General features: G+C 32.1%; 1 protein-coding gene across 2 annotated transcripts in view; it reads right to left on the bottom strand.

The window, feature by feature from the left end:
* Nucleotides 1-19796, bottom strand: part of LOC114328953 (serine/arginine-rich splicing factor 7) — a 34530-nt gene extending 14734 nt beyond the window's left edge. The window contains exons 1-4 of one of the 2 annotated variants that reach the window (XM_028277959.2): nt 19576-19796; nt 19391-19504; nt 19095-19310; nt 12523-12687 (exon numbers count right to left, since the gene is read on the bottom strand). In XM_028277959.2, the coding sequence (XP_028133760.1) occupies nt 12523-12687; nt 19095-19310; nt 19391-19494 (485 nt within the window). In that variant the 5' untranslated portion in view covers nt 19495-19504; nt 19576-19796. The remainder of the gene's footprint in view (nt 1-12522; nt 12688-19094; nt 19311-19390; nt 19505-19575) is intronic. The other variant, XM_028277951.2, reaches the window with a different exon arrangement.
* Between the last annotated feature and the right edge of the window lie 413 nt (nt 19797-20209).

Raw genomic sequence — 20209 nt, 5'->3', positions numbered from 1 at the left:
ATTAGTAACATTCCTTTTTCTAATATTATTGATCCTCTTCCTTCCTTCTTTGTCTCTTTTAAAGCTACTGTTTCAATGTTCTTATTTCTAGTTTCTTCCCGCAGTTCTATTGCCTTTCCATTTATACCTCTTACTTTCCATGATGCCGTTTTCAGAATTGTTTTGTTTTTTTCTGTGCTTAACTTGTACTTTGTTTTTCCTTCCGTTTGTGTTATTATCTTTAGATCTGTTCATGTCCCTGTACTGTGCCTGTTTTGTTTCTCGTTCCGTCTTTGTGTTTTCTTCGGTTCCATGACATCTCGTAACGCGACAGTTCGTAACCGGATAAATGGTAACGGACAATTCGTAATAGCGAGAGTTCGTATCGGCGACACTTCATAACGGCGACAGTTCGTAACTATACAAATTTGTAACGTCCAAATTGAATTATTCTGCTTATTTTTGTTAACGTTGAAACTAACTGTTAAACAGTTATAAATGAAATTATGTTTATCAAAGGTAATACAACGAGTCCTCTAAATTTTATCGATAAATTTTTTTGTTTTCACGAAAACTTCTTTATTTGGTAAAATTACGAAAACAAACCGAATGATAAAATCACGAGTCCGAAGGACGAGTGATTTTATCCATTTCGGTTTGTTTGAGTGATTTTACCCTAAATAAAGAAGTTTAAGTATGAAAACGAAAAAATTTATCAAGCAAAATTTAGAGGACAAGTGGTATTTGAAAAGATTATTTTGTGAACCAATATGTATTATTAGTAAATACGGGCATCTGTGAAATATTTTTAAGACAACTAGGATCAATGTCTTAAGTAGGTTATAGATAAATTATTTTATGATTTAAAAACGAACCAATTTATTTATTATATTGTTAATACATAAAAAACTGTTTAAATCGAAAATGAACAATTATTAAAAACACAATTTTTATAACTAATATGAGATTTTCCAATGTCGTTCGTAATTAATGTATGTACGTATTATGTGAAATTTAGGGTACCTTAAGTTTTACCTTAAGTTTTATCAGGGAAGAGACTGTTTTATCAAGGAAGAGGCTGTTTTATCAGTATTACACTCAATGATTGGCTAGAAAGACGCGTGGTGATTGGCTGAAAAAGCAAAAACGTCAGAATTTGACGGGTGAAAAAAATAATCAATTTAATAAATCAGTATCAGAATAAACATTTTTAAAATTGAAGCGTTTATTTGAAAAACAATACATGTCCATTTTAAGAAAATTCGATTTTATGTATCCTTCTCATAGAATAGTAGTTTCTTTATCCATCCGACACATTTAGTTTTGTAAAAATCTATGATGTCCGGAGTAAACTACATAGAACCTTTGGATGTTTCTATAGAAAACACCAGATGTCTGGGAAGTTTTTCTTGATTTGCCAAAATTTTAATTTTTGGACAAGTGTTGTTTTTCACAGTATCTTAATGGACATGGTACAAAGAACGAGTGAAGAAAGAGGACTTAACCTCAACATAAATAAAACAAAATGGATGCTGGTCAGCCAAATTCAAAAACCTGCCAGACAATTAAACATAAAAAACCAACTAATTAAACACGTTGACTCGTATATATACCTTGGAACAGTCGTCAACTCCAAATGGGATCAAACAACCGAAATACGATCTAGAATTGAAATGCCAGAGCAACATTTAACAACATTAATAATATATTCACCCGATCCGACATATCTCTCCTACTAAAAATATGGCTGCAAAAGTGTTATTTATTTCCAGTCTTGCTGTATGGCGCAGAGGCATGGACACTGACGAAAACATTAATGAGAAAGCTGGAGGCATTCGAAATGTGGGTGTATCGACGTATCCTCAAAATATCCTGGACGACTCATACCACAAACGTAGAGGTACTGCACCGAATGGGAAAACAAAAAGAAATCTCTTTCACAATTAAGAAACAGAAACTTGAATACCTCGGTCATATTGTGAGACATGATAAATATTATATACTCCAACTAATAATACAGGGTAAAATAGAAAGCAAACGCGGAGCCGGAAGAAGAAGACACTCATGACTTCAAAACTTACACCAATGGTTTGGACTAACATCGATCGAGTTATTCAGAAACGCCGCAAACAAAATTAAAATTGCTATGATGATAGCCAACGTCCGCAACGGACAAGGCAAGTGAAGAAGAAGAAAAGTTGTTTTCCTTTACAAAATGTTTACTTAAAAAGTTGGGAATGTCTAAAGACGGTTGCCGGCTTAAAGATTTCATTAATTACTTCATTAGTCCTTTGTCTAGGTATATGTAAATTTAAGGAACAATGAGAGGGATAAACTTTTAAAAATATTGTTAAAAGTTTGTATGTATTTAAATATTTGTTTGTTATTAAGGACTTTTAATATATTATTCTGAAACACGAAATATAAAATGTATTAAACATGTTCACCCGGTACTGATTCATTAAATTGATAAACATTCAATTATAACTGTAATAACAGTTAGTTTTCACGTTTACAAACATAAACAGAATAATTCAATTTGGACGTTTACGAATTGTCCGTTACGAACTTGTATAGTTACGAACTGTCGCCGTTATGAAGTGTCGCTGTTACGAACTGTCGCCGTTACGAGTTGTCCGTTACCACTTGTCCGGTTACGAATTGTCGCGTTACGAGATGTCTGGTCACGGTTTTCTTCAGCTAGTTTTATGAACTAGCTGGTTCTGCATTGTTTGTTACTTTTACTGTTCTGCTTGTTTTTTGGTTCCATTTCCATTTAATGCCTTCAATAACTATGAAACCATAGCCAATTTTTGTCCTTTTTCCATTAGTCTTTCATTTGTTGCTATCTTCCTAAGGTTTCTTTGTACTTAGGTATTTCTATATTTTTTACTCTTAGGTCACATTCTAAAATTAAATACTCTATGTTGCGTGTAGTTCATTAGTTTACCCTTGGCTTTCAGTATTTTCATTTAATATTTCATTTATTTCAAAGTTATCAAAAATGAGATATTAAAAATAATACAATAAAGGTTAGGATATCTCGAAAACTTGACGTGACACAACAATTTTGACCCCAGATTCACATTCAGTGCACCAACCACCAAAAACCTTCGAGAATATAATATATTAGAGCTTCAGTTGCCCCTGGTTGACCTGTGATATTTTTGGAGTTTACCTACATTGTCATGATAACATCACACACACTACATTATCTTTATAATGGCCACAACAACAACAACAAAAAACTAACAAAGTATAAATCGATATAATTCCGCAAATTAGGTACACACCACTCGCTTCTGATAGCTCGTACCTAATGGCATCATGTTCCAAAGGAGTGTAAATTATTTCATGCACATATTATTTTAATCGTAGGGGGCAGCACTATATACGCAGCGAGAATGATGCCATAACAAATACATGTGTGTGAATGTACAACGATATCATCTTATGGCATCATACACACCAAAATATTACAAAATATTAAAATGACGCCATCTGTGACAATATAATGCCGTAGATGCTAAAAATCGACTTAAAATTTTATGACATCCCGTGTATGATGCCACAAAGCTCGCAGATGCCATAACGTAGCAAAATGCACGCACATGATGCCATAATAAATGTAATACAAACACACACACACACACACACACACACACACACACACACACACACACACACACACACACACACACACACACACACACACACACACACACACACACACACACACACACACACACACACACACACACACACACACACACACACACACACACACACACACACACACACACACACACACACACACACACACACACACACACACACACACACACACACACACACACACACACACACACACACACACACACACACACACACACACACACACACACACACACACACACACACACACACACACACACACACACACACACACACACACACACACACACACACACACACACACACACACACACACACACACACACACACACACACACACACACACACACACACACACACACACACACACACACACACACACACACACACACACACACACACACACACACACACACACACACACACACACACACACACACACACACACACACACACACACACACACACACACACACACACACACACACACACACACACACACACACACACACACACACACACACACACACACACACACACACACACACACACACACACACACACACACACACACACACACACACACACACACACACACACACACACACACACACACACACACACACACACACACACACACACACACACACACACACACACACACACACACACACACACACACACACACACACACACACACACACACACACACACACACACACACACACACACACACATACATTTTATATTTTGTAGGCAAAAAATATTTACATATAACGTAAAAAACTTTGAAAATAGCTGTGAGTTTCACAACATATTGGTTGTAAATGAAAAAGCATAGATACTGATACTGAACTAATACCATTACCTATTTGAGACAAATATTTTTAAATGCCCATTTTATGTACGTATCTACGCTGTAAAAATAATATAATGCTCCCATACCTGAAACTGCCTGTTTCTACTATTTTAATACACTGTGGCGATTGCGAAAACACTTTAATAGACAAAAGTATTGTGGATATGAATTATTTCACCTTAATCTTATTATTTCCATTGCTATGTAAGATATTTTGAGGAGTTTCTATACATGAAATACATAGTATTAAAGACTCTCTATCAGCTATCTCTCCTAGGCCAAAATGGTTGGGTGATACACCCACGCCATGAAAATAGTTTTAATGTGTTTTTAACGTTTATGTGGCCGTTTTTCTTTTTTTTTTCTATTTGGGGTTGTACGGAGGACAAAATAATTCAATAGCGTACATTGTAATGCAACTTAATATTATCAAGATGATCACGCATATGCCTCCAGTAGTGGTACTTTTTTCTAATTGACCATTAGCTCTGATGATGACATTTTTGTCGAAAGCGCTCGGCTGAAGAAATAAATACTTCTTACACACTTTGATATACTATTTTTCACTTCCTTTATGTCAATTTTTTGATTTCACTAAGATTAAGGGAGTTATCGAACCCCGTTTTAAAATTGGTGCACCTTGTATAATGAAAAACTCCCTAAAGTTAAATAATTAAAATATGCACATGAGAAAAATTTATACCTACATTAAAATTTTTTCAACAGAAATCACAAGACTATTAAAAGGAGACAATAGGCTATTAATTATACGGTCTTAATAACCTGGTGTTTCCAGTGTAAAGTAATTTGCATTATGAAAATTTCTCATTTTATGAATGTTATTAAAAATGTCACATGAACATTAAATCGCAATTTTGATATCTACGCTGCGCGTCAGAGAAAACGGACAGCCCACAAAATTGGTAATTTTTGATGTCTCGAATTTCCTAAACCTGTTGTCCGATTTAAGTAATTTTTTTAATATAGCCTTATTCTTTAACAATATCACTGTATAGTCCAGGGCTCATCTGTTTTGAGATGGACGTTGAGAGGTGACTCAAATTTTTTTGCAGAAATTGCTTGAAAATAACTCAAATAATAATATTTGAGTTTTCCTCCCACTCAAAATGGTCCGGAACATTGTTTAAATAATCAAAATGTCAAAATATGAAGGAAAAATTCGATTTTTTTATTGGTTTTTTGAATATAACTTTAAAACTGTTCATTTCTGAGAAAAGTTGTACTGACATAAAAGTTGCGTAATTAAATTTCCTACAATACAGAATTGGTTAAAAATTTAAAAAATAGTCACCCTTGTTGCAAAATAGCAATACTTGCGAAAAAAAAACGTACAAAAACAAGTATTCGCATTTTACGTTTTTCAACCATTTATGCTACACTTAGGACCTTCATATTTTACCCAGAAAAACTTTATGATATACACTCGCGATCATAAAAAGCGGGTCACTCGATGAGTTATTCAAGTTAGATATCTCGAATTTTCTAAATCTATTGTCCGATTTGAGTGATTTTTTAGTATGTTATAGCCTTATTCTTTAGCAATATCGCTATAATAATATTGTTGCTAGACCGGTAAATTGTCATTGTATACCGGGTGTAACAATCATACTGTGTTTATTCCTAAAAGTTCGGAATACCCTGTGGAATGTTTTAGCATAGATAAAATATTGAAATTAAATCTTAATTGTGGCCTTAGGCTCTCTTAACATTTTCTTTTTTGATTTATTTGTTTATGTTGGATAATAAAAAAAGTTAAGCACGTTAATAACTAGCCATGTTCTTCATCAATACAGGGCGTTTCTAAATAAGTGTGACAAAATTTAAGGAGTAATTCTGTATGAAAAAATAATGACAGTTTGCTTTATAAACATATGTCCGCAAATGCTTCGTTTCCGAGATACGGGATGTTAAAATTTTCCTTACAAACTGACGATTTATTTATTGCTCTAAAACCAATAAAGATATGCAAATGAAATTTGGTAGGTTTTAAGAGGCAGTTATTGTGGATTTTTTGACATACAATTAATAATTCTATATTCACCATTGGCGTACATACGGGTATAAACATTTTAGATACATCCCGTATGCACGCCAATGGTGAATATAAAATTCTTAATTGTATGTCAAAAAATGCGCCATAACTACCTCTTAACATCTACCAAATTTCATTTGCATATCTCAACCGGTTTTAGAGCAATAAATAAATCGTCAGTTTGTAAGAAAAAATTGAACATCCCGTATCTCGAAACCGAAGAATTTACGGTCATACGTTTATAAAGCAAACGGTCATTATTTTTTCATGCAGAATTGCCCCTTAAAGTTTGTCGCACTTATTTAGAAACACCCTGTATTGATGAAAGACATGGTTAGTTGTTAAGGTGCCTAACTTTTTTATTATCCAACATAAACAAATAAATCAAAAAAGATAATGTTAAGAAAGCCTAAGGCTACAATCGAGTTTTAATTTCAATATTTTATCTATGCTAAAACATTCCACGGGGTGTTTCGAACTTTGAGGAATAAATACAGTATGATTGTTACACCCGGTATACAATGATAATTTACCTGTCTAGACACAATATTATTATGGTGATATTGTTAAAGAATAAGGCTATAACATACTAAAAAAATCACACTCAAATCGGACAGCAGGTTTAGAAAATTCGAGAAATCTAACTTGAATAACTCATCGAGTGACCCGCTTTTTATGATCGCGAGTGTAGTAAAACAACACTGTAAATTTCATTAAGATCGGTTTAATAGATTTTGCAAAATAAATTTTGCAATCCAGCTTTCGCAAAAAAAATTCATTTTTTAAAAATGTTGCAGGACTGAAAATAAAGCAGATAGTAAGGTGAACTTTTTTTTGCTTATAGAAGTGTACTGTACCTTTCATTTGCAATTTGCAAAATTAAAATCGAATAATTACCACGGCGTCAGGAAATTTTTTAAATAAACATTAATTTTTGGTGCTACGCGCAGGACAGCGGTGTTCGATTCACACAAGTTGATTTCCACCAAAATTTCTTCTAATCTTTATCTAATATATTATTTTCTTACTCTATATTTTGTTGTATTTTAAGATTTTAATTCCACAAAAATCAAACTAATTTTATTATTGTTTGTGAAATATTGTTTAAACAATTGCATATGTTTAAAAATAATAAACTTTTATTCTCTAAGTTAAAATATATGAACAAAGAAAGTTTTTACTAAAGAATGTGTTATTTCAAAGGATAGAGTATGTGATTTTATTTTGCAATAAACAAATTTATTTATTTATATCGAAATGTAATAAAAATTAAAATGTATCAATCATTATCAAAGGTCATTGAAATGCCCAATCAGAACAAACTATCCTCTGTCCTGCGCGTAGCACCAATAATTAATGTTTATTTAAAAAAATTGCTGACGCCGTGGCAGTTAATCGATTTTAATTTTGCAAATTGCAAATAAAAGGTACAGTACACTTCTATACGCAAAAAAATCAACTTGCTATATGCTTTATTTTCAGTCCTGTAACATTTTGAAAAAAACGAATTTTTTTTGCGAAAGCTGGATTGCAAAATTTATTTTGCAAAATCTATTAAACCGATCTTAATGAAATTTACAGTATTGTTTTACTGTATCATAAAGTTTTTCTGGGTGAAATATGAAGGTCCTAAGTGTAGCATAAATGGTTGAAAAAATGTAAAATGCGAATACTTGTTTTTGTACAGTTTTTTCGCAATTATTGCTATTTTGCAACAAGGGTGACTATTTTTTAAATTTTTAACCAATTCTATATTGTAGGAAATTTAATTATACAACTTTTATATCAGTACAACTTTTCGTGGAAATGACTACTTTTAAAGTTATAATCAAAAAACGAAGAAAAAAATCGAATTTTTCCTTCATTTTTTGACATTTTGATTATTTAAACAATGTTCCGGACCTTTTTGAGAGGGAGGATAACTCAAATTCCAAATGTACTAATATTTTTACAGATCCGCCCTGGTCTAGTAATAATATTATTGCTAGACATGTAAATTGTCATTGTATACCGGGTGCACCAATCAAACTGTTTTTTTTTCTCAAAGTTCGCAACACCCTGTGGAATATTCTAGGATTTATAAAATACTGAAATTAAAACCCAACTATAGCCTCAGGTTTTCTTAACATTCTGTTTTTTTATTCATTCGCTTATGTTGGATAATAAAAAAGTTAGATACTTCAACAACTAGCCATGTTCTTCATCTGTACAGGGTGTTTCTAAATATGTAAGTGCGACAAACTTTAAGGGGTAATTCTGCATGAAAAAATAATGACCGTTTGCTTTATAAACATTAATATGTAATATTTATGTCCGCAATTTTTTCTTACAAACTGACGATTTATTTATTGCTCTAAAACCGGTTGAGATATGCAAATGAAAGTTGGTGGGTTTTAAGAAGTAGTTATTGCACATTTTTTGACATGCGATTAGGAATTTAATATTCACCATTGGAGCACATAAGGGTCACATTACCCAATTCTTAATTGTATGTCAAAAAGTGCACAATAACTACCTCTTAAATCCTACCAAATTTCATTTGCATATCTCAACCGGTTTTAGAGCAATAAATAAATCGTCAGTTTGTAAGAAAAATGTCAATACCACCTATCTCGGAAACAAAACATTTGCGGACATACTTTTATAAAGCAAACAGTCATTATTTTTTCTTGCAGAATTACCCCTTAAAATTTGTCGCACTTATTTAGAAACACCCTGTATTGATAAAGAACATGGCTAGTTGTTAAGTACTTAGCTTTTTTTATTATCCAACATAAGCCAATGAATCAAAAAACAGAATGTTAAGAAAATCTGAGGCTAGTTGGGTTTTAATTTCAGTATTTTATGAATACTAGAATATTCCACAGGGTGTAGTGAATTTTGAGAAAAAAACACAGTTGATTGGTACATCCGGTATACAATGACAATTTACGTCTCTAGCAACAATATTATTACAGCGATATTGTTAAAGAATCAGGCTATAACATATTAAAAAAATCACTTAAATCTGACAACAGGTTTAGGAAATTCGAGACATCAAAAATGACCCATTATGTAGGTGGCCCGTTTTCTCTGACCACAGTGTATCTATTAATAATAGCATTATATTGTTGAAACACCTTCCCCTTCCTAATGCAAAAATCTTTATAATTCACAAACCATACTTGTTTTTGAAATCATTCATTGTTCAAACTTCATTGTTCTTCAATAAAACTTATGTAATTTTCCTAAATTAGTATGAGTGACAAGATTTGAAAAACAGTATAATATACTTTTGTCATTGAATGAATAAAATGAGTACTCTAGCAACTGCATCTGAAAATAGTATAACCTTAAATAGGAAAGAAAACATGTCAGACCAATCATATTGAAGGTAATAATATATTATGTGGTTGATTCAAGATAAAGAAAAATATTGTCATAGAAATAGTTTACTTTCATAGATATGTATATAAATAGTGATTATGTTAAAGGTCATTGTCATTAACTGGATAGTGCACTGATCTGGAGAACTGAAATGGTAAACATGGCAGGACTATTTTTTTCAAGGAATCGAATTTTTCACATTCTATATTAATTTATATAACATCCTCCATCTCAACAAATGATAACAGTAAATAGATAAACTATGAGAGATAAGACAAGTCAACAACAATAATGATTTCGATTAATAATTATTGATTTATGTTTTATACATAGTGAACCAACAGTCTGAAAACGGAAAACGCCTAAGTATCCCTCAAATACTAAGACTATTCTGCAATGTGGAGCTTTCAAATTTGGTGTTTGCAGTGTTGCCAGATTTACAATTTTTCTGATATCGTTAGTAATTTTGGTTTTTAATACAACACTGCATATTATATTATTATTGTAATTCTCACTTCTAAACAAGTTCAACCATATGTAACATTTGGTATTTTATCTACTCATGAAGGTATTAAACAGATAAAACTTCTCAGTGCCAAATAGTTTTGAACTAGTTCAGTAAATATACTGTCATTTTGACATTAATTCATAAAACTAAAAAAACTGGCAGTTGTTTTATGTTTTTAAATCTCTACAATAAAGATGGTTTTTAACGAAAAAGAGTGAATTACTTCTTTAATGAAGAGGGGCTACAGCTATAGAGAAAGATCTTATAGTGAAGTAGCCAACTTGTTTAACCTTCGGATGACCAAGGGGGGTAAATTTGAACCCCAGCGTATGTTTTTCTTTAATAATTTCATATTTTATTTTATAATTTTCATATTTTTTTATTTGACTTTAATATCATTCTAGATATCCTCATATTTTGAAATAAAAAAAATTCCCTATATTTTACGAATAAAAAATATATTCTGAAGTTGATGTTTAGTAAAATACTGTCTATTATGTAGAATTCCAAGTAGTTTTACACTGCGCGTTATTAAAATCTATTTTTAGACTGTGGTGCCTGTTATGTACAAATCATGACATTCCTGTCTGCTACAGTTCGTGTCATTATTATTATTTCCTGGCGTATATTATTATAGTTTCTTAGTATTTTGTGTACATATAAGATATGGCCCGCAGAGGCTGAGTTACAGGAAATTGTTACTGCTAGCGATTTTTATGATGATATAGAAGATGAAATAGTATCAGAAAACGAGGATGTATTGTTAGATGAAGATTTAAATGCTGAAAACATTCATTCCAGGTCATTTTTGATCTGGGGTCATTTTTTACCCCCGTTGGTCATCCGTGTAACAAAAAAAAGTTGGTCATCGGAAGGTTAATGATACTTTCCCAATACATTCTCCTATCCATAAGGTGACAGTACAAAAAATTGTAAAAGCGCTTTGAGGAAACTGGATGAATAAAAGATGGCAGTTGATCCCATAGACCAAAAACTGTTATAAATTACAATAAAACTTTAGATTTAATGCAGAGTTTCGTTGAAAATCTACATACATCCTCACACAGAGCTGCACAAATACATGATCTAGGTATTGCATAAGAATTCATTTAAACCCTATAATATCCAGTTATTGCAAGAATTAAATGAAGGTGACTACCACCATAGATTACCGTTTAGTGGGATAATGATAAGTAAAATTGTAACTGACGAGAACTTCGTTAACAAGTTATGATTTTCTGACGAAGCAATATTTACACTGTGTGGAAATGTAAATCGCCAAAATTTATGTAGCAAACACACCAACAAAATGATCATAGAATATCTCCATTTGCCAAAAGAAATCATACTTCAAAAATAATAGTTACATATAAGTTTTTGACTTATTTATCAACAAATTGCAACAATAATAATAAACATTAATAAGTTAACGATTCATTTTTAAAATAACTACTATTTGTTAATAATAGTCGCAAATGTAATTTGGTTTTATTATGGAACTGACATAAACGATACAATACCAGTTATACTATTTTCAATGAACTTTTTGTCATTAGACAAAAAAGTCTGCCAAAATAAAAAGTAAAGTATGATTTAAATGCGAAATATTATAGTTAGTGAGTAAAAAAGCTGTGATGAGAAATAAGTGACAGAAGGTGTTTTGGTTGATTTCATCATTTTCATTATCAAATCTAATTTTGACAGAAAACTGTAATGAGAAAAAACATAATTAGGAGTACCTAGAGTGTATAATTGAAACCAGTGAACCTTGCTTTCACCAGCAGACCTAGTCATGATAGAGATCGAAGAAGTTTAGAACAGCTGTTTGGTACATTAAAAAATTCTGGCACAGTTAATGAGGTATCTACATTGATTATATTGAAAAAAACTAGGCAGTTTACATTGCAGAAGTTGATTTTTAGGTACTTTAAGGTATTAATGATTTTAATTCAAATTGAAAGGTTCGTTTCATTTTACAGCAATGCTCAATGATAAATTCAACCAAAATGCCTCCAGTGTATTTCTAATCTTAGCCGAATTGTTAACCGATTTAATTTTTTTTGTTATATAAATATACTATACCGGTCTCTTTTATCTCCTCCTCCATTAGCTTCTGGGCAATCACGGTAGAAATGACCAGAGTAACCACATTGATAACAGCGCATATTACTGTTATATAATCTTCTGCCAGAACCACGAGTCCTTGGTCTGGCATATGTTACACGAATGCGGCTGCCGGCTACTTCACTGAAAAAAAAAAAATATTTTATCAATTTATACAGTGTGGCCTATTTAGATTGGAAACGCACTTGTATAAGTGACTTTATTAACTGAATTCAACCATTTTTTTTAATTAAGTATTAAAAGATATAATTGAGAGAAAAATTTAAAAGGTTTATTATTATATTATTTAAGAATATATTTTTTTATAGTATTTTTGTAGTAGAGATTGGGCCACATTAGCTTGGGAAAATATTGCTGGCCATGACAAAAAAGTGACATCATTTGATCTTTGAGCCAAAATTACAGTTACCCTGTATGCAGATGGGCTGCTCTAGTAGAATTCCTTCACAGTTTCTCGTTCTTGTCGTACAAGGTGACTAAATGGAGCAGCCATCCACTGTCCATTATCCAAGTTCCTGATTTTTTAATGAGAGTTTAATGAAAGGGTAACAATTCAATTGGAAGTTCTGTCCGACAAAATATTTGGGAGATTCATAGTCTGACGTTCCAAATTTTTAACCTGTTCCACAATTAAAATTTCCCCTGTTCCAGTGTTCCCATACATCACAAATTCTTTTTATTTTCTTCCCACTAATTCGGCTGAAATAAAAAATATTCTACAAAGCATGAAAACTCCTATGGCTGCAGGCTGGGATGATATCCCATCTAAAGTTTTATCTTATCTTCCTGATAATGTTCTGAAAATTTTAGCGGAAGCAATTAACACATCTTTTTCAACAGGTCACTTTAGCGATTGTTTAAAATGTGCTAATAGGTCTGGATCCCGCATATGAAAAAAAAGTTGATTAATAGCAAGCTGAAAATTTGTTAATAGCTTAAGGGTGTCTAGTCGGACAAACTATGATATATGGGAACACTGGAACAGGGGAAGTTTTGTATCATGTAGAATATGTCAAATGACAGGAATTATGACAGGTGATAAATAGCAGTCTGATTTTTGCATGAGAGTTTAATCTCTGTTCGGAGTGTTTAAGTCTGTTCTGTCAGACAAAATAAATATGCCGTTTTCGTGGTCTGACCGTTCCAAATTTTTAACCTGTTCCATAATTAAAACTGCCCCTGTTACAGTGTTCCCATATATCAAAGTTTATCCGACTAGACGCCCTTAAGCTATTAACAAATTTTCAGCTTGCTATTAATCAACTTTTTTTTCATACGCGGGATCCAGACCTATAAGGTTATTCATTTATATAAAGGTAGTGACCACGATTTACCTGCTAATTATCGTCCTATTTCTTTGTTACCAGCGCTTTCAAAGGTTGTAGAAAAATTGGTCAAAATCCGAATGATGACTTTCTTACAAAAACACAATTTACTTTCTTCCTGCCAATTCGGTTTCCAGTCATTAAAAAGTACATAATATGATGCCATCTTCGAATTCATGGAAAAACTATACTTAGACTTAAATAACGATTATGTTGCTGCTGCAGTTTTCTGTGATCTATCTAAAGCCTTTGACTGTGTCAATCATAAAATACTTCTTAATAAACTGGAAAGATATGGTTTTAAAAGCATTACTCGAAAGTGGTTCAGTTCATACTTGGAAGACAGATGCCAGTCTGTATCAATCAGTGAGCGCTATTCTAGTAATATCTTGTATTAATTGTGGCATACCTCAAGGCTCTGTCTTGGGTCCTATCTTTTTCTTGATCTATTTTAATGACATAATTAACCTCAGTATTAATGGCCAGTTGTGGAACACTATATTTGCAGATGATACCACAATTTTATGGCAAAACAAGGACTCTAAGGTACTGAACAAGATTATTAGTAGTGATATACAAAAAATCTTATAGAGTGGTGAAAAGCTAATCATCTGACATTTAATTTTTCAAAAACCAAATTAATTTCTTTTAAGAATGATCTAAGCAACATTAGTCTGGGTAATGAAGGCATTTGTTCTGACACTGTTAACAAATTTTTAGGTCTCTATATTGACAATAAACTTAAGTTTGAGCAACACACTGTATATTTAAGCAAAAAGATATCATCAGGTTGCTTTGCTGTCAAATCAGTTGCACACCATTTGGATTTTAAGATTGCAAAAAGTGTTTATGTGGCCCTGATTGAACCTAATTTGAGATACGGTATTGCATTTTGGGGTAGCTGTTCTCTTCATCATTTCAGTAGAATCTTTATGCTACAAAAGAGAGCACTTAGATATTTTTTATGCAAGGTCAAGTTTGGTACATCATGCAGGCCTCTGTTCCGGAAACATGGTATCTTGACACTTCCTTGCATATGTATCATTGAATTAGCGTGCCTAATTTTTAAAAAACATAAAGATGATACAGACAGAGAGAGAGACAGAAAATTTATTGTTTTTAAAAATGAGTTTACATTTATAAAACAACGTGGTATAGTACAAACACAGTACAAGATACATTAAAATACTAACTATAAAATAACATTTACTATATTATTTTCTCTTGGATTTACTTGACTAAAAAAGAGTCTGGTCTATCTTCTCCAGTTGACAGACCTCTATTGTGATGCTCACGATCTAAAAATCTTCTTCCTAACCTAAAGTTAAATCGTTCAATGCCAATTTTTTTCGGCCAAAAAGCAGGATTGTAAATTTCTTCCCTTAAGTCAGGTAGTACACCTATCATGAAACATTGATTATCCCTTCTTTTCTGGTCAGTTGGTAACAATTTTATTTGTATATCCTCGCAGTTTGTCTTAGTTATTATGAAACTCTTGATGTGATCCGCATTTACACTATCCGGAACTTTTGAGATGAATAGCCACAATTTTTTGTCTGGTTTTTCGGATTTTCTATGAAAATCCTTATCACCAATTCCAGTTCCCATTATTTTCTTGTGTCTTTTTGTCACAATCTGATATCCTTCATCGTTCGTTTTATTCTCTGAACTCCCCATTGTGATACGATTAAGATTCATTTTTGTGCTTTCCTCATTTTCGACAGTTAAATTTGTAATGTAGTCACATGTCTGTTTGGTTTGAATATTCATTAATTGTGCATTTAATTCGTTTGTAGTAATTTTTGAATTGCCCTGTATATTAGAATTCCTTTCAACATGTTTGGTGTTTTTATCATTAAAATTTTTATTTGAGTCAGTTTCATTGTTTGTTTTGTATTTAGAATTCGTTGACTGGACACTGGCTGTCTTATCTTCATTACCTTGAGTTTTTATTAAACCCTCATTAGCAGTTGTGTTGGGTTTTTGTGAGATTTTGGTTCTGGTTATTTCTGATTTCAATAAATTTAATTTTTCTAGCAAATGTTCATTATTTGATTTTAATAGATTATTGTTATCTAATAATAAATTGTACTTATCATCTTTTTCAGCTAACAGCCTTTTTAACCACTGATTTTCTATCGCTATGGCACTAAATGATTCGATGGGTTGTCCATCACTATTTTGGCAACAGATTACACGCGAATCCCCTATCTTGAAGAATTTCACTTTGTTTTTCACAGCACATGAGATATGATAACTATTTCCACATACTATACAAACGAGTGTTTTATTAGGCTTCGTTTGACAACATTTAAATGTATTCTCTTCAAAATCTACCTCTTTTACTATAGAGAGAGGTGACGGCACATTTTTACTTTCCGCCATCTTGGATAGGATTGAACGGACAGAATGGAAGGATATTCGGACAGATTCCCTTTATAACACTCGTCTAACCTACGGTATTCCACTTCCAATTCCCTCTTCTATACTAATTAAAAAATCATTTATTTACACTGGAAAGAAAGTGTTTAATCACCTAGCACTCAATATAAGAGACTCAAGCAATATTTTTGTATTCCGAAGAGCAATCAAGAAGTTTTTATTATCATCTAAGTGTTACTATAGTATCGAGGAATTCTTTGAGGACAGTTGCGCTAATTTATGGCTTTTTTTTATTATGGAAGTTTTATAGTTAGTATTTTAATGTATCTTGTACTATACCACGTTGTGTTTTATAAATGTTTTTTTTTTATATGTTTATTAGGCAATCTGTTATAACATATAACAATAGGCACATTTTATCTGAGAAATAATGACATGAAGAGATTGTGACCAGCGCCACACGTCTCTATAGAGATAATATTAAACTACTTTATTACATATACAGAGAGAGTCTGTAAAGTGGAATAAATTCAATATCTCAAATACTAATTGTTTTTTTGGAAAATGCTCAGACCCGTCGATTAGTATTTCAAATTGTCCTTTTTGACATTCAATAATAATGTATACAGGGTGTCCCAATTTAGAGATATGACATCATCGTCGATTTTCTTAAATGGCAACACTGTCATTTTGATAGGGTTTGTAAAGTTATACATAACTGCAAAATATCAAATTTTTATTCTCTACCATTTACAAGATAATAGAAAATAACAAAGTTATATCTGTAATTTGGAATATATTCAATAATTAAAATACTAACTGTTTTTTTGAAAAATGCTCAGACCCGTCGATTAGTATATCAAATTGTCCTTTTTGACATATAATAATAATGTATACAGGGTGTCCCAATTTAGAGATATGACGTCATCGTTGATTTTCTTAAATGGCAACACTGTTATTTTGATAGCTATTTTGATAGGGTGTGTAAAGTTATACACAACTGCAAAATTTCAAATTTGTATTCTCTACCATTTAGATGATAATAAAAAATAACAAAGTTATGAAAAAGAAGTAATCAACTAATAATTGAATTTAATTATTTCAATAAATTAAGCAAAAAATCATAATGTTGCCCTCAATTATTGTCAAATTGTCAATGGGCAACGTTATGAGCATTTGCTTAATTGAAATAAATAAATTCAATTATTATTTGATTACTTCTTGTTCTTCATAACTTTGTTATTTTTTATTATCTTGTAAATGGTAGGGAATAAAATTTTGAAATTTTTCAGATGTGTATAACTTTACACACGCTATCAAAATAGCTATCAAAATGATAGTGTTGCCATTTAAGAAAATCGACGATGACGTCATATCTCTAAATTGGGACACCCTGTATACATTTTTATTGAATGTCAAAAAGGACAATTTGAAATACTAATCGACGGGTCTGAGCATTTTCCAAAAAAACAATTAGTATTTGAGATATTGAATTTATTCCACTTTACAGACTCTCTCTGTATATTAACTTAGCTACTGTAACAATATTAATGTCTGTGCGGTAAATCTCGTGGTGTCTGTCTCTTTAACCGTTTTGTTTCCTGACTGTTGTCTAACAAATTAATTGCAAGCACATTCGCGTGGCTTTCAAGACGTACGATGTATTTTGCACTTACCTCCACTATCACTTCACTGACGGTTTTCGTTTCCAGATCATTGTAAATATCCCTGTTAGTAACAAACCACGGAGCATCGATTTTTATAAATGTAAACTCATTTTTAGAAACAATAAATTTTCTTTCTCTCTCATCAAAGTTTGTCCGACGAGACACTGTTAAGCTATTAACAAATTTTCAGTTTGCTGTTAATCAACTTTTTTTTTTTGGTACGAGGGATCCAGGCCTAAACATATTTATGTACTACAGTCAAGGAATAATAATGGAAATAGACTGACCATACTTTGAGGAAAGATCAAAATAACATACTCAGACAAGCACTTGAATACCAAGGAGAGAGGAAAATAAAGAGAGGAAGACTAGACAAGTACAACGAGAGATCACAAACAAATTTTGGACTAAGATGGGGTCAAGAAATACTAGAAATAGATGAGAATGGAAGGACTAGTACACAGTTTATCCAGAGAATTCACAAGAAAGAAGATATGTTGACCAGGCCAGACAAGAAAATGACTGGCCGGGGAATGTATAAGCGCCCAATACTCCACAAGGAGGGAGAGAGAGAGATCTTGCCTTACCATTGATTTCGTCTCTGATATACTTTCAGAGAACTTCATATCCTTTACATACCCTGCATCATCCATGCCTCTTAGTGGAACTGTAAGTGTTGACTCAAGTCTGTTAGTGCCCTACCTAATATACAATGTTTTGCTTTGAGTTGATTTGAGGGAAAACCAGCTAGTTCAATTTACACTGTCTGATACTCATTTCCACCTCTCGACTACAACGGAACTTTCTTGAACAGAACCGGAATGAATATAAATAGAGAACATTGTATTGTAAGGATTCATTCCATTTGTGAAGTGCACACTTATATTGTCAGATAATTCGTAAATGTAATTATAAATTATATTTTTAGTGTAAATGTAAATAAATTATTGAAAATAAAGAGCTAAATAAATTAAGTATAAAAACTCATTAATAATAAATTAGAAAAGACTGTTGAAAGTATTACAATAGCTTTCAAGTCAATCAATAAATGAAATAATTTTTATTGAGTGAATTTAATATCAATCTACTAATACTAATGAGAAAAAACATGGCTGAATTTAGAGCATTGATTTTGATTAAGGAAAAAATCACTTACATTCCATCACAAGCTTTTAAAGCGGCTGCAGCTGCTTTTTTCTCCTTAAAAACGGCAAATCCAAAACATGGGGTACTGTTAGTCATCCAGACTTCTCTAAGAGGGCCATACACAGAAAAAACTTTTTCCAAATCAGACCTTCTGATCTCGTCACCAATATCGCCAATGTGTAATCTAAATCCATCGATTTCACTACTACGGCTTCTTGAACGAGACCTTCTCAAACAAGAACGATATGTTAAATTTGATAAAAAAATCGATAAAACTATTAAAAAAAAATTCAAAAATGAGGTTACCTTGAGCCACTAGAAGCACTTCTGCTTCGACTTTTTCTACTGGCACTACTATTAGTGCTTCTGCTCCTGCTTCTTTTTGTTGCAGAATCTGGCGAATCCCTCATGTTAAAATTACTAAAATTTGTAAAAATAACTAGGTTAAAATATTGCTGAATTGGCAGCTTTGGAACTTCGTTTTTACTTACTTTACTTTCGAAACGGTTTAGTTGTCTTGATATTTTAGATAAGAACAGAAAACTGATTTTCGGTGTGGACTCCCAAATAATAAATTACTTTTTCAAAGAATAAAATATAAAAATTGTAAAATGGAAGCGCCCACTCTACTCTTGTTCACGTCGCACGTCAAATTATCAATTTAAACATGGCCGGTCACAAAAAGCGACGTTGCCAATGTTTTCATTAAATGTGTAAACAAGATTATAAGCAAACAAAATTTAATTAAATTACAATTAAAAGCTTTACACCTCCTTGTGTAGTTTTTTTTAAACAAGATTATCATTTTATCATTTTAAAATAGTAGTATTTAGATAAATATAATATGTAGGTATCTATGATATACAGGGTGGTACATTAATAATTGGAAATATTTTAAATATAGATTCCTGGGCTCAAAATATTACCGTTTAACCCAAATCATCTAGTCCGAAAATGCTTCCTAAGGGAGCTAGAGCTCTTTAAATATGGCGTCTTATAATTCTTCTTCTTCTTCAGGAGCCATCTCCGCTACGGAGGTTGGCAATCATCATAGCTATTTTAATTTTTGAGGCAGTAACTCTAAATAGTTGTTTTGAGCTGCATCCAAACCATTCTCTCAGGTTC

This window comes from Diabrotica virgifera, chromosome 3 (assembly GCF_917563875.1).
Source record: "Diabrotica virgifera virgifera chromosome 3, PGI_DIABVI_V3a".
Taxonomy (NCBI): Eukaryota; Metazoa; Arthropoda; class Insecta; order Coleoptera; family Chrysomelidae; genus Diabrotica; species Diabrotica virgifera.
This window is presented reverse-complemented; position numbering and strand designations above follow the sequence as displayed.